This window comes from Heptranchias perlo, chromosome 24 (genome assembly GCF_035084215.1).
Source record: "Heptranchias perlo isolate sHepPer1 chromosome 24, sHepPer1.hap1, whole genome shotgun sequence".
NCBI classification, from domain to species: Eukaryota; Metazoa; Chordata; class Chondrichthyes; order Hexanchiformes; family Hexanchidae; genus Heptranchias; species Heptranchias perlo.
Window position 1 is genome coordinate 26,476,716 of NC_090348.1, and position 15,662 is coordinate 26,492,377.

Here is a 15,662-nt window from a genome sequence, read left to right on the forward strand (position 1 = left end):
CTTGCTAACACTTATGTTCTTACTTTTAAGGATCACGTGAACATTAACATAAGAAATAGGAGCAGGAGTAGGCCATACGGCCTCTTGAGCCTGCTCCGCCATTCAATCAGATCATGGTTGATCTTCGACCTCAACTCCACTTTCCCGCCTAATCCCCATATCCCTTGATTCCCCTAGAGTCCAAAAAAACATTGACCAATTGGTTGTCACAATTACTTCTGGAATTATAATCCAATAATAGAGCCAACATATACAGGAGGGAATGGAGGAAAAAATCTATCCAGTGAAGACAAGGGCAGAATCTTATCATAAACTTTACTCTCCAACCTGACGACTGTATGTGGAGATAAACAACTTTGCTTATTGAACAGCATTTAGTGTGAGAGTCAAACATTAACTTACATGTTCTGAAGATATCTTCTTTAGTAACTCAGAACTGGGTGTTCCAACAACTTCCATTATTCGCTTCAGTTGATCAATATCTGTGCTATTATAGGAAAATATAAAAAGGAGAAAAGAGAATCTTCTTGTTGATAAGTCACATTATCTTTCTTCTGTAACTTAATATAGTCTCACCAAGTTTTATACACAAGATTGGAAAAGGTTATTATCTAAAGAAAAGAAAGATGGTCTAATTTGCACTGTAGCTATTAACTGCAGTATGTTTTAAAAAAAATTATGGCAGTATTTTTGCACATATCAAGAATCTTGATGCTGTGGAGTGCAACAGTTTTTACTTTTCTCCACATCAAACACCACTCAATCAGCTCCAGTACAAGTAGGTGAAAAATAAAACTTCTCTATTACTGCCCTAGTGATTTAACTTGAGGGTTAATTTTCGAACTTTGTGCCCCTGGCTTGGAGCACAAAGTTGGAAAACTGTCCCTTAATTGAAACCTCAAAGTTAAGAAATGACTGTTACTGGTATTAGTGCACAAATCCTTAATGTATTACATGGCATTCTTTTGTCTGCTACTTTAATGGAGGCTCTACTCTGTTCACTGAGTGCACAACAGAGTGAGCTGGGAACAGAATGAAGACTTCTAAAATGGGAATTTGGTGAGTGTGGGAATTAGGGTCAGAGGGGGAAGGAGGTGCTAAGTAAATTAACCAAGGGACAAAAGCAAAAAAGAGGGAGAAGGGGAAATTCAAGAAATGTAATTGAAGGGGGTTTGCCTTTGTCCTTAAGATATTTTTCTAACTCAAACAAGCATAAACTTTAAAGTTGCACGAGGATGGAATACATTGTATGTTGTAGAAGTTGTGAGATGTTTGCCTTCCAGGACCAGATTCTGGAGGGGTTCATCTGCAACAACTGCAAGCTGGTCGATGCACTCAAGGCTGAAGTGGTCAGCCTTACTGAGCGACAGTTCACGCATCGAAATGTTTGGGAGAAGTTTTTACAGGTGAGGTATTAGAGAAGACCATGCTTGGGGGTTGGAGTAGGGGAGGAGACTCCAGTAACTAGGGCAGGAAGGTGATTCTCTGTTAGAAAGGGGGCTAGAAGTTGTGGTTAGGTCGTGGGGCAGGAGCAGTCAACAATGGTGCTTGCCAGCAGTTTCTCTCCTCTGGAAAGAGATGAAGTGGAGACTCAAGAGGTGGCTGTGACAGGTGAGGATGTGCCATGCACTGAGGCAATCCAGCAGCCTGTCGGGGAAGGAGGGAAAAAGAGAAAGATTGGCAGACAAGTTTTTCTGGTTTGCTCCCTCGCCTTGTGGGAAAAGTGCTGAGTTCTACTGGGGAACTGAAATTGGTAATTTATCATATAGATGATCGTGAGCATAAATCTGTATCCTACCATTCCGTGGCACAGAATACTCCAACACTCTGCATTACTATACCATGGACTATACCATGGTGTTAAAGCTCACTGCATTACCCACTCTTTAAAAAAAAACACACCCATCTTATAAACAACATTACCAGCACTGAAAAGTTAGGATACAGTTCTACAGCTGCGAGGCACCCACCCTTACCTCACTTAAGTGACATTTCTTCATGAGTGAGACTGGACAATTAGCATCGGCACGGCAATTTCATAATGAATGGCATCTCAGTTGAGCCTGATCCTGCCCTTACCCAACATCCACTCATGTACACTTTTTGCAAGGGAATCAACAGACAGCAGCCAGGAGATGGACTCTGGCTGATGTTTCCCCTCCCTGGCCATCTCGAATGTTCCCATTGCTGCCCTGGCTGAAATCAGCCAACATAGCACCGACTGGTCACATCACACGCCTTACTGGTCTGCATGGATCAGTACTATGCTTGGTGGTAAATTTAATTACGGTATTACGCATCAGAGAAGCTCCTGTTAATTTGTATTTCAAATACTTTCAGGAACAAAGTCATTCCATTTACTAGTCTAAAATCAGAATACTGTAGAGCATTCAAAACTTGTCAAGGATACAATCAGTTCCTGGGAAAAGGGCTTTTCCTTTCAACAACTCTGCCATAATGCATCCAACAGACCAAATATCAACTAGAAAAAAAAATCAAAGGAATTTAGAAGAGAATACTGGGAAAATATGAACAAAGCTGTATTTTGGATATTAGTGTAACAGTTTTATTACAGAATCAGAAGTGTATTTTTCCAGTGCAACCACTTACAATGTTCACGCAGGTCTTAAATGCAATACCAATTTCATCCGTGTTTGCTCACTTATACCTACTTGATAGTTATGTGGTTCATTGTACCACCAAAGTAAACCTACAGCTAACAGAACTTCATTATATGACCATGTTCAATTTGCTTAAGACAAAATAGAGATAACTTTTGGATAAGGGTACTTTTAGTAGCTGAATAATTGTAAACCTGAGATAATGTTTACATATTTATATGTCTTTTTCTCACCTTGGCTTGCATTATAGTGTGTACATTACAGGGTAGAATTTCATCCTTACCAGCCACCGGTCTTGATCAGCATGTTGCTCACAATTTTCCAATACAGTACATCCCATTTATCTTGAACCCGTTTACGTCAAAATCCCGCTTATTTCAACAAAAAAATTAAGTCCCAATTCTAACTCTGCACATTAATACCAAAAACTTACCATGGATGTCGACACTGACCAACTCTGACACGTCTAATTCAACAACATTTTAAAATCCCAAACGGTATTACGGGCCTTTTGTTATTACGTTGACAGATGTGACATGAGTTGAATGTGTCATCTGCTTTTTAGGCCTATAAATTGCGAGTATCCATCATAGTTTACTTAAGATGAATGCCGAGACTGGAATTAAACGGACTTCAGAATGCTTGAGGATAAATATCGCACAAAGCAACTGAGAATGGAAAGTCCAGAAAAGAAGTCTGCACAACCTTCTCCGTGAAGCACAGCAGCCAATATAGCTGGAGGAAATCTGCCAAACGCATAAAGGCCGAATACAATGTAGGAAGATAAGTGTCTCAGATAAAGAAAAGAAAAACTATATGAAGATAGTGAGGCTGCATTAGCCAAGTGGATTAATGAAAAACCCGCCCAAAATCCCACCACCACAATTGATCGCAATATTTTATTGAGGTCGAAGCTTTTGCTGATCAGCTAGGCAAGGAAAAGGTCACCACCAGCAACGGGTGGTTTAGTTACTTCAAGGCTCAGCACAATGTTGTATACAAGAACATTTGCGGTGAGGGTAAATCTCCTCAATGATTAGAAGGGTCGTCTCCATGAAATTCTGCGGAACTACAATTTGGGCCATGTTTATAACGTGGGTGAGACAGCCTTGTTTTTTTAAGTGCAACTTGGACAAAACTACTGCATCAACCGTGTACTGGTGGTAAACAACATAAAGACCGTGTTTCAATTCTCGTCACCGCCAACATGACTGGAACAGATAAGCTACTGCTTTTCGGAATGGGAAAGTCAAAAAACCCATGATGTTTTAAAAATGTGAAACATCTACAAGTGGATTATAAGGCCAAAGCCTGGAATGGCAATGATTTTTTATTTGCAAGATGGATCCAAAAACCTGATCGAAAGATGCTCGGAAAATAGTATTATTCGTCGATAACTGCTCTGTCCATCCTTGTCAATGGCATACAACCCATTAAGTTAGTTTTTCTTCCTCCAAACAACATGCCCTTAATCCAGCCAATGGATCAAAGGATTATTCAAATTCTTAAGTACCACTACTGAAAGATTTTAGCTCATAAAAAGTTGGCAGCCATCGTGCCAAGGAAGAGTTTACGGAAAACTTACTGGGGGTGATGCTCAATTTAAAAATAGCCTGTACACTGGAAAAGCAAGTGACAATTCAAAATTGTTTTATGCATCCTTTTTCCTGCGACCCACGTAATGGTGACTTCTGTGGATTCACAGCTGATAGTGCTGAAAAAGATGCCAAGCGGGGTCCGTATGCAGCTCTTGGTTTGCAAAAAGAAGAGTTCATAACTCTTGCTGCTAATGTGGATGCATAAAGCAGTGCACTGGAAAATGAAGATATAATTGCTTTAGCAAAGAAGATTCAAGATGACAGCCAAGAATCTGAGGAACCTGAAAACAATGAAGAGCCCAACAACGCTAATATTCGATGAGTGATGTGGAAAAAAGCATTTAGCACGTGCAAAGGAGTGCAGACATTTATTTCTCAATTGGAGCCGTCGAAAGAAATGGAAGAAGCAGCTAAGTATTTGGATAAGCTACAAGCAATAATCCGAAAAGAACTTGTGTCGTGTTTTAAATAGTCTACTATGGGTAGGACTGTATGTGCTGGCAGGAGATGAAGATTTGGAAAACCTATCCTAACATATTAATTATGGTCCAATTTTGTTATTTTTGTGCAGTCCCTACCTTTCTGTAGGATGACACATTCCTGCTAAGTTCAAAGTTATTTTGAGCACCCATGTCGTCTGTATTTTCCAAAACAAATATTGGCAGGGGTCGGGGGGGGGGGGGGGAGGGAGAAAAAGAGAGGGTGGAGTAAATGATTAAGATGGGTTTTACAGAATTACATCCTAATGGGATTAGGCTCCCTTGTTGAGCCTTTTCATTGCTGAGCTAAAAAAATGCAACTTGGCAGCATATAGCAATGCGAAAGTATATTTTCAAATTGCTGCCTGTAAAATTGGAGAGTGATAGCTTATAAGTATATAAATGCAGGTTCTAGCACTACAGCTGGTGACATAAATACAATATACATTAGTCAGCACGCCCGAGTGCTCTTTTTCAGCATAATTTAACTAATTAAACCTAACTTATTAAAAATCTTGTGTCTGCACACGCAGTTGACTTTCATCTGCCCACAGATGACTTTCTGTTTTCACGTTTTTAATCATACTGTTCGTGTCAACATTTTCCCATTATAAATTCCTATATTCACATTTATGATAGGTTTTGCCTATATAAACTGGTCATTGTGCATTCTGGCCACCATGCTCCTACAAATTGTTCCAAATGCTTCCTGAAATTGTTTTAAAATCACCATTTTTTTCTCAGTAACTGAAATATCTAATGCCCAAAATAAGGGTTTAAACAAAATAATATATATATTACAATAACATCATTAAATTTATCTACTGTGCAGTCTTTCATGTCTTTTAATTCCTTCATTAAAGTTTTTACTTGAAGACTCCAGTCTCTCCCAAAGGCTTGGGCTTGGACTTGATATTTTTGCCAGAGTTGTGACTCTGAGCTAAATTTTGACTATGCAATTTGATCATGTGCAGTGTATTTAATGACGGATCAGTATCATTCAGCCAGCTGTACTGATGGAAGATTTTCTTTCTCTTCTAGCAGTTACTATTCAACATTTTTTTCCCTCAAAAGTATACAGAAAGGGACACACACACACAGAGTATTTTCCATCTTAATTTATGTTTCATTCAGTGCAGTGGGAATGTAAAAGCAGGAAACTCAGAGCTCCAGTGCCATCACCTCTCATGGGAAAGGCCAAAAAATCAAAAGGGCCAGATTTTCCTCCCCTTACCTTCTGAACTCTTGGTGGGAGCTTGCACTGAATATATAATTCGAACAAACCGAGAAGATCTGGCAGGGGTCAGCCATTTTTAAAATGTGAGAGAACAAAATTTGCAGAGCACCAGTCCCATAATACAACACCAGGACTGGAACATTTACCGTACAATCTACAGTCCTTGGCAGTGATTCCAAAAGTTGTGCAGTGTTTCTGTAGGAATGAGTGTCACTTTTACCTGTCCGATTATAATGCATCCAGTTTAACATTATTTCTGGAGCTCGATACCATCTAGTTGCTACGTAACCAGTCATTTCATCATCTGTCTGCCGTGCCAACCCGAAATCTAGAATCTGCAAGTTAGATTAACATTACTTCAATGATATTAAACTATATATAGAGCGAAGAGAGGGAGAGGTAAAAAAAGAAAATTGTTCGTTCCGAAATATAAATTAAATAGCAAGTGAACTATGTTATCCTTACTCTTAGTTCACAGTCCTCGTTTACTGCTAAATTGCTTGGTTTCAGGTCCTGCAAATGGAAAATAATATTTATTATACGTTTAAACTGATCTAGAAACATTGAATATTTTGGGGTACATAAACAGGACTATATTACATAGTCCTGTTTCTGTACATTCATCTGACGAAGGAGATAATCTCCGAAAGCTTGTGATTTTAAAATAAATTTGTTGGACTATAACCTGGTCTTGTAAGATTCCTTACATATATTACATAGGTTCTACAATTAATTTTCTTTTTCTTTGTAAGTGCAGTCATCCTGCAATTTACAGGATTTTCTAATTCCACTTGTTTTTTCATTATCATGAAGAAATAAACCTCCTGTCCTGTATTTTTGGTAACAGTCTGTTTGTGCTACCGTATTAAATTACTTGGATTCCATAGCTGTAATGTTATTAGATCTATGCAAACATTCACTGTCGCCATTACTATTGGATATAACCTCATCCTGTCTCAGCTATTGAAATAGGCTTCCCAGGAACAGGAGTCCCATTCAAATAAAGCCCCAATTGGAGTCTAATTATAATAATAATTGCATTTACATAGCTCCTAATCATGTTTCAAAGCTGTTATGCAGCCTATCTGTCTGAAGCTGTATACGTGTTCCAAATCATGCCCCTGATCCAGGTCTTCGCACCAGAATTCCTGTGCTTTGTTCTAATTCTGGATTGTAAACAATTTTACAACACCAAGTTATAGTCCAGCAATTTTATTTTAAATTCACAAGCTTTCGGAGGCTACCTCCTTCCTCAGGTGAACGATGTGGACCTGAGGAAGGAGGTAGCCTCCGAAAGCTTGTGAATTTAAAATAAAATTGCTGGACTATAACTTGGTGTTGTAAAATTGTTTACAATTGTCAACCCCAGTCCATCACCGGCATCTCCACATCTAATTCTGGATGGGTGAGGCTGAGGTGGGGGGGAAAGGGTGGGGAATGAAGTGGGACCCTCTGGAGGCAAGGGTGTGTGGTACCTGTGTCTGCCCTCTTGCAGCCTGACATATTTAAAAAGAGGGAGGGTGGGTAGGCTGGTGTCATCTGCCAGAATTCCTGCTGGTCCTGCCTCCTGTGCCCCAAGGTACTGCATGCTGGTAAGATACTGGAATGTGGTAGTGGGATCCACAAGAGGCTTCCAGGCCAATTTCAAACCTTTGCAGCTGTTTACAGCTGGACCTACCAGCTTTAAGAACATAAGAAATAGGAGCAGGAGTAGGCCATATGGCCCCTCGAGCCTGCTCCAACATTCAATAAGATCATGGCTGATCTTTGACCTCAATTCCCCATATCCCTTGATTCCCCTAGAGTCCAAATATCTCTCAGCCTTGAACATACTTAACAACTCAGCATCCACAGCCCTCTGGGGTAGAGAATTCCAAAGATTTACAACCCTCTGAGTGAAGAAATTCCTCCTCATCTCAGTCCTAAATGGCCGACCCCTTATCCTGAGATTATGCTTCCTAGTTCTCGACTCTCCAGCCAGGGGAAAACAACCTCTCAGCATCTACCCTGCCTGCAAACAGCAGGAAGGCTGCATTTTGCTGACCCCATCTAGCAGGTGCCTAAGGTGCGCTGAAATTGGCGGGGTGCTCGTTGCCACTAAACGAATGGCCTGACCCCCAGAACTCTGATGGGGTCAGACACTTGGGTCACCCGCGGGCCCAAGATCCTTAACTGATCTGATCGTTCCACATTGCTTATTTTGGTCCTACTGAACTTCTACTTAAGCAGTACATGCTATAGAAAACACAACCATTTTACACTGGTTGCAGTGCAGTTTAACTACTGCTATATTTAAAAAAAAACTAAACTTACTCTGTGAATGATACCAGCTGAATGGATATACTGTCAGAAGGAAAACAGGAAAAAAAATATTATAATCAAAAAACTTAATCACATTTGTATATTACTTCTAAAATGGAGTTGAAACTGCCAGATTTTTCTTGTTGAAATGAACCATTTTTTTTCACACAGGTAAACTGTCAAAGGCAACAAATAAGTTTGTTGTGTAAAACGGTTTGAACAATTGTATTTTCGCAAACAATTGGGAGCGATAAGGGAGAGTGAGAATGAGAGAGAGAGGAAGAGGGGGTAGATAGATGGAATTAAAATGTTTTTCAACGCTAACTAATTTGTTATAGGACACTTGCCTGATGAGTTGGATGCGGCCAGCGCTGAGCCTACAGAGAGTAGGTAGGGGTCTTGGAAGGAGGCAGCTTTGGCCTTGGTATGGTAGGTCTAACTTTACCCTCAAGTGCAGGCATTTGTGGGGATGTAGGTACAGTCTGTGCTTTCCCATAAGAGAAGGAATCACCATGGCTGCTGCTGGAAACTTTCCTTGGTGTAGCATAAGTTTAAAAATGTGACTATTGAGCTAAGTTTAGCTCTTGTGGGGTTAAATTCACAAAACAGCAGGGCTGGGTGATGTCGGGGTGTCTGAAACATTGTACTTCAGACAATGAAAGATAACTTTTGATCAGAATGTTAAGCTAACATCTCAGGTTTAACCTGTCTGTTGTCACCACGGGTGCTGACTGACCTGCTGAGTGATTCCAGTATTTTCTGTTTTAATTTCAGATTTCCAGCATTTGCAGTTTTTTAAATACTTTTTCGTTTAATATTCTAATGATTGTTCAGACTTGGTGCTGCAACAACTCATCAGCAGGAATCGTTGCCAAGTTAGGCTGGTAGATTCTGCTTTTGGACAGGCAGGGGGGGGGGGGGAAGATAGTCTGTTGGTGTGTAAGTGGAGTCAGGCTGACTTATGTAAAGACAGGAGACTGTGAGGAGAGCAGGTTCTGTGATGTGCTGAAGGCTAAAATCCAGGGATTGTGTTTCGTATAGCCAGTTGTATAGAATGTAAGATCATTCTGAAAGAATAGGTAAGACAGACTCTGACGCTGTCTGTGGCTTCTGCAAGAGTGCCATGAAACAAAGCAGAAGAGGGTAGCTTAGGTCTCCAAGGAGCCATCTTTGCAGTCTGCCTTCCTTTTCAAACAAACCTGGCACAAATGATTGGCATAAATGTAAGCATTGTGACTGCTGCCCAGGGAGCATCATTGAACTACATGATACGATGTTCCTGTTCACTGACCAAGTGCCTTTGACAGAATAGAAGCCCTTTCTGTGCAAGAGAATGCATTCACCAGCAGACAACCAGATCAGGAATCTTGTATGCAGTGGTTTGGGAGTTATTTTCAGTTTGCCCTGTTCCCACTGGTATAAGTATTTTTGCCAGCAGGAATTTCTTCCCAATAACAAGAATAACTTGGCCCAGATATGGACTATGGTGGTTCTTTACTTTATGTGAGCAATCTATATCTCATTAATGACATAAGTGAAGGCACGTTTCGTAAGTGAAAATAATTCTGTAAATAAAAGAATTCTGTATTTAAGTATCTCAGATGAGAAATAAATTAAAAATGGGAAAAAATAAAACCGCAAATGTTGAATATCTGAAACAAAAACAAGAAAACCTAGAAATATACAGAAAATCAATCAGCATCTGCAGAGAGAAAAGGCAGATTAATGTTCTGTCAGAACACATGTGTTGCTTTTTTCCAGTTAAAAGATTCATTTGAATAGGCGTGTGGTTTTCTATTTGATGGAGGTAGGTGGGTACACCCACTGGAACTTTTCATTTTAAACATTAATAATCGTTTTAGATTTCACTCATAAAATAACACCCACATTAGAAGATGTAATTACTGATAATCCACAGTAATGTTTTCACCAACTAATTAATGCATAATGTATTCCATTTATTCTGTGTCACTAAAAGGCTTATTATTTTTCGTGCAGTGACAGACTATCTGAATCCTTTCAAGTCTCACCAAGGAACACTGCTAAAATTCCTGTGTCTGTATATAATTGAAATTGATTGTATCCCAGCAATGAAATATCTTAAATGATACTAAAAAAATAGCTGTGCACCAAATTATAGCCTTTGGTATTGGGAATGTTTAAAAAGAATTATTTATGCTGTGATCAGTATTTAAATCATGGCAGAAAATGAGTCTTTGCTGGGGCAATGACTTATGAAGGAGTACGTATCTAGGCTGTACTTAGAGTCAGTCATTGTGCCTCAGATAGCATAAGATTGGAAGGTGAGAGAGAGGATAAAACTGATAGAGACAGGGTAAATGCATAAATGATATTGAAACAACACTAAAAGTATGCACAGGACAGGAAGGGAGAGAGAAATGAGAATCCTGCACCCTTCTTAATTGTCTAGTGTTAGCCCAATTTTGTTTCTACACATAGTAGATCAATTTCTGTACCTTAAGTCCCCTGAGTAATTGGTACACAAGAAACTGCACATGATCATCTGTCAGCTTCTGACACTTGACTATGTTATTCAAGTCTGCACCCATGAGGTTTGTCACCAAGTACCTAGAGAAGTAAAAATATAACTGGCTTTAGACAAACATTTTTAAATGCCCAGTTTGAGAGAAACGTTACCGACATTTGTAGAACTCTTTGCGGGCAAATACAGGCCATTTTAATTGTAAACTCCTTTCCCCAAATATGCAGTAGTTTCTCTGACATGTCATAGTCTGGATTTTCCAGCATCATAATTGTTGAGTTTCAATAACATTTTCTTTCCCACTGCAAAGTGGAACTTAAAAAAAAGACTATCATGTGGATTTTATTTTTATAAATAAGCTGTTGAGGCTAGGTCAATTGAAAATTTCAAAACTGAGTGATAGATTTCTGTTAGGTAAGGGTATTGAGGGATATGGAACCAAGGCAGGTAAATGGAATTAAGATACAGATCAGCCATGATCTAATTGAATGGCAGAACAGGCTCGAGGGGTTTAATGGCCTGCTTCTGTTCCTATATTTGCAATTTCTAACTGGAGATCAGGAAGCAAAAGATATATCTGTAAATACTTGAAGAAACATTTTCAAAGTGATCTCTTTAAAAATGTTCAGAATAATGGATTCAGTCAATGGTCCATCAGAACACTTCAACATGCTGTCACAAGTTGATTGGGTGTCAGTTCAACCTTATAGTTCTCCATGTAATGTGTTTCTATTCCTGATGCAGGAAGTGGACATCAACTGCTTCCTCCTTCAAAGACAAGTTATTTTGGGCTACTCTTGCACTTCTCCCTGCAGCAATTTAAAGAAAAGCATCAGCAGAAACAGTGGCAATAGATTACCAGCTCTCACTCCCACTGTGTGGCTCTGGTGATAAACAGAGAGAAGGAAAAAACGCATCCAAAACCTATTATTTAATATTACTAGTCAATCTTCCATTGAATTGTACACGGGGAGTCAAGACCAAGTGTAGTCTTGAGTTGAAGCAGGTTACGGTGACGGAGGATAATTAGACCAGATGCACAGACATAATTCAGATCCCATTCTAAAATCATACATTCTGCCCTTATTTTTATATTTCTGTTATGAATTCCTATGTACACATTTATAATGGAAACTGCCTATGGTAAGTACACCCCCCGCCAGTGATACCACTTCAGCACCTCCACCAGCGAGGTGTACTTGCAGTGGGATAAGTTTATGAGAGCCTAGAAATTCCATCACCCTGCGCCCTCTTTACAGGCGTAAAACGGACACCTAAGTGCCCAATATGGTCAGCAGCGTGTGCACTCATTCCACACTGGATTTGCACTGTCCGCCATATTGAATCGTGCGCCTCCGTAGGTGTCCAGGGCACACAACGGAAGAATTAAAAATGCTCATTATAATATTTAAATAAGTGTCCTACACTTGTTGGGCTGTCCTAGCATCTGACTCACCACAAGATAAATTTGCTCAGCAAATCAAGGCGTTAACAGTCAGGAAGGACCTTGCAAGAGTACTATTTAAAGAGTTATCTGAGCTCTTTTACCTAGCTCTGGCTTTTAGCCAATGAGACCAATCCCAGGGGTAGGTCTCATCCCCTCTGTACAGATCTGGTTTGTTCTTTTAGGCTGCTGGTTAACTTCTGGGTACTTTTTTGCCTTTTTTTGACTTCTACAACTGAATTGTGACTTCTGCTAAGAAGTTTTTGTTGGTGCTGGGCTGCTTTTGTCTGCCTTTAATACAGTTTTATTCATGGGTGGTCTGGTTGGTGTGCCTTTGGGGCTGGAGGACAAGGGGGATCAGCAAAGAAGGCAGGAGCAGCTGGGAGAAGAGGGAGGAGGAAGGCACTTTGCAGGAGGCCATATCCACCAGGGGTTTTCAGGGAGCACCTCTCCTACCTTAACATCAGTGAGGAGCCATGCATCAGGTGCCTTCGCTTCACTAAGGAGATTATCATTGAGCTACAAATCATTTGAACATTGGCCAAATTATATACCAAGTGTCCTGCAGATTTTTATGAGACAAAATCAACTAATGAATTATCATGTTAAAACAAGTTAGCTGCATCTCATCTATAGTAGAACACAAGTCCAGGTTTGTCTGTAAGCCCTGGCTCCTACTATGAGTTATCTGAGCTCTTTGGCCAAAAGCCAGAGCTAGGTAAATAAGACCAATCCCAGGGGTAGGTCTCATCCTTCACCAACTCAGAGGTATCCATAGCCAGTATAAACGGACATCCAAACTCGCCTCTCAAATTCCACACTAGTGGTTATTAATTGTAAAATGTAATGCACTGAAATTGTGCCTAACAAAGAACCATAGAAATTTACCAGCATAGGAGGTCATGTAGCCCATCATGTCCAAACATAAAAACTCTGCATGTTTACAATATTAAAATGCTATAAGATGTATGTATCACTTCCATGAGCATTCAGACCAGTTTTTATTTTTGTAAGTTGTGTATGTTTTCCAAAAAGCACATGCTGCAACAGTATTTAACCACCAAAGCCTGACTGCTCAAAGCGGCCATTTATTACTCCACTTCGACTCCAGCCAGGAGTCCGAGCTGTTTACCACTCAATGACCACCATCAATGGTGCTATCCTAGAACATCCTGCAGGAGGAGGTGTGGTTCAAACAAGGAGTCAGACACTGGCAATTCTTCATCCTTCTCCTGCCATGACTAAGACTTAACCTTTCACGTCTGATTGAATATTTCTCCAAGCAACTCTGAGGATTTAATGAACCACAACCAAAAAAGTTAAGCAAGCTATGTCTTGTTCATAAGTAGAAAAACAAGTCCAGATTTATCCCAAAATCTGTAGTCTTTTGCCTCTATAAACTGATTCAGCTCTGTTGTTCAGGATCAGTTGTGGGTCATTCTCGGGTAGGTCTCATTCCGAGGCTGATCAAGAGGTAAGCAGAGACTTTCCAGTATAAACTGCTAAGTTACAAATACTGAACAGAAGAAATCTTCACCACAGTCTGTATTTTACATTCTATTCAACTTACACTTCACGAAAGTTCTCCAGAGTAACTGCTGGTGTAAAGACGTCTAACAATCCAATTACCTAAAACAAATCAACAGATTAATACAATTTATGGGATAACCTTTTAGATTTTACACAGCTTCCAAATATAAGATAAAATTATAACAAACCCATTCACGAGACAATGGACAGTTACCAATTAAAGACATAACAAGGAGCCATTGATCTTCCAGTGGATTCATTCATCATCTTCTAATACTTTTGTGACAGTTTTAAGCACTTGTTAAAATGTTCTAAGATAGTGGTATATATTAATAGTCTTTAATAAAAAATTTTAAATGACAAGAAAGTCTACAGTTATTGAATTGGATTGCTGTCCTTAAAAGGTCATTATAATTTAATTCTGCCAAAGCCAAATAATGTGGTATCTCCTTCTTATGACCCTCTCATTTAGAACTAATTGAATGGCTGCAACACATCAGGCCAAAAACTAATCAGTAAGATTTAGGAGATGGGCAATAAACTAAATGTAATTCTACAAATTTAATTAATAAATTTGCTTCAAACACTAGAATTTAAAAAAAAATTCTGCTATTCTTCTCTCCTGAGGGTTGCAAGTCATGCTGAGGTAGAGGTCCATAGCAAAAGCTCTCCAACACATCAACCAAATGGCCATTATTCACATATGTGCCTGGACAGTATCAGCCAAAAGCACTTCCAGTCCTCACCAGTCAAGAGATAGTAATCAGATGTGGGATGATGTTTTTCCTTCCCTAGCCAGGCACTCTGAGTCCAATCAGCAATCCTGCCATTATTTTGCCTAAGATCAGCTACTCAGCATTGGGATATTTCTGGTCTGTATGGCACAACATCATATCACATAGTACTCTTGCCCATTAAGCCCTCCCCTCTTTGGATGGCATTGATTCCCTTACAGATCTATGGTTCCATGGTTGGGAGTCACACTCTGGCCCATGCAGCCTTTATTCATGTGTGCTTTACCAATAAGTGTCAATAAGCAATGAACAACATCACAGCTAGGTCTGATCCGACCCTTACCTGGCAGTTCAAGCAGGGGTGACTCTAAAGTGATCAGGAATGGGAACTTTGGCTGATTTTCCCTTCCCTAACCCAGTTCTTGTACTCCTACCGTTTACCTGCCTGAGATCAGCTAACCCAGCACAAACCAAGTATGAAACCTGGGAGCGCTCTGGTTTGTGTGGCTCAGAGACGGTAGCTGTACCTCAGTCTCTGGAGGGACAAGTCTAGTATTTTATGTGCCGTTCGGTCTGTTGGAAGGACGTATTGTGTCTCCTTTGTTGTTACTCATACACGTCTGGAATGCAATTGCTCATGTGACTAGATTTTGTTAAGTACTTTGTGACATTCAAGGTCATTCTGGAAATATAAAATAATGTTATTAATTATTTGATTGGCTAAAGGGGTAGAGATAATAACCTAGATATTAATGTTAATTTGCTAATCAAGGGTTAACTGAACATTACTTTTGGGTTTCGCAGGTTTATAAAGAAAGCTGCTTAACACCTTGTTTCACTATTTTCAATGCTTTATCACCTGCACAGTGGCCCCTCCAGTGGGGAGCCACATTAATTAAGAATGTCAGCCATGGCTCAGTTGGTAGCACTCTCGACTCTGAGTCAGGTTGTGGGTTCAAGTCCCACTGCAGTGACAAATACAAAAAAAAATATAGGCTGACACTCCAGTGCACTACTGAGGGAGTGCTGCACTGTTGGAGGTGCCATCTTTCGGATGAAACGCTAAACCGAGGCCCCTCAGGTGGACGTAAAAGATCCTACAGCACTATTTCGAAGAAGAGCAGGGGAGTTCTCCTGGCCAATATTTATCCCTCAACCAACATCACTAAAACAGATTATCTGGTCGTTATCATCTTGCTATTTGTGGGACCTCGC

General features: G+C 39.9%; 1 protein-coding gene across 3 annotated transcripts in view; it reads right to left on the reverse strand.

The window, feature by feature from the left end:
• The window catches only part of mapk11 (mitogen-activated protein kinase 11), a 38,437-nt gene that overhangs the window by 11,137 nt on the left and 11,638 nt on the right, over positions 1–15,662 (reverse strand). For all 3 annotated transcript variants that reach the window (XR_010967074.1, XM_068004936.1, XM_068004935.1), the window contains exons 3-9: positions 13,754–13,812; positions 10,714–10,825; positions 8,249–8,278; positions 6,401–6,448; positions 6,156–6,270; positions 2,411–2,482; positions 403–482 (exon numbers count right to left, since the gene is read on the reverse strand). Coding sequence is in view for 2 of the 3 variants with exons in the window: in XM_068004936.1 (XP_067861037.1) it covers positions 403–482; positions 2,411–2,482; positions 6,156–6,270; positions 6,401–6,448; positions 8,249–8,278; positions 10,714–10,825; positions 13,754–13,812 (516 nt within the window). In the remaining variant the exon portion in view is untranslated. The remainder of the gene's footprint in view (positions 1–402; positions 483–2,410; positions 2,483–6,155; positions 6,271–6,400; positions 6,449–8,248; positions 8,279–10,713; positions 10,826–13,753; positions 13,813–15,662) is intronic.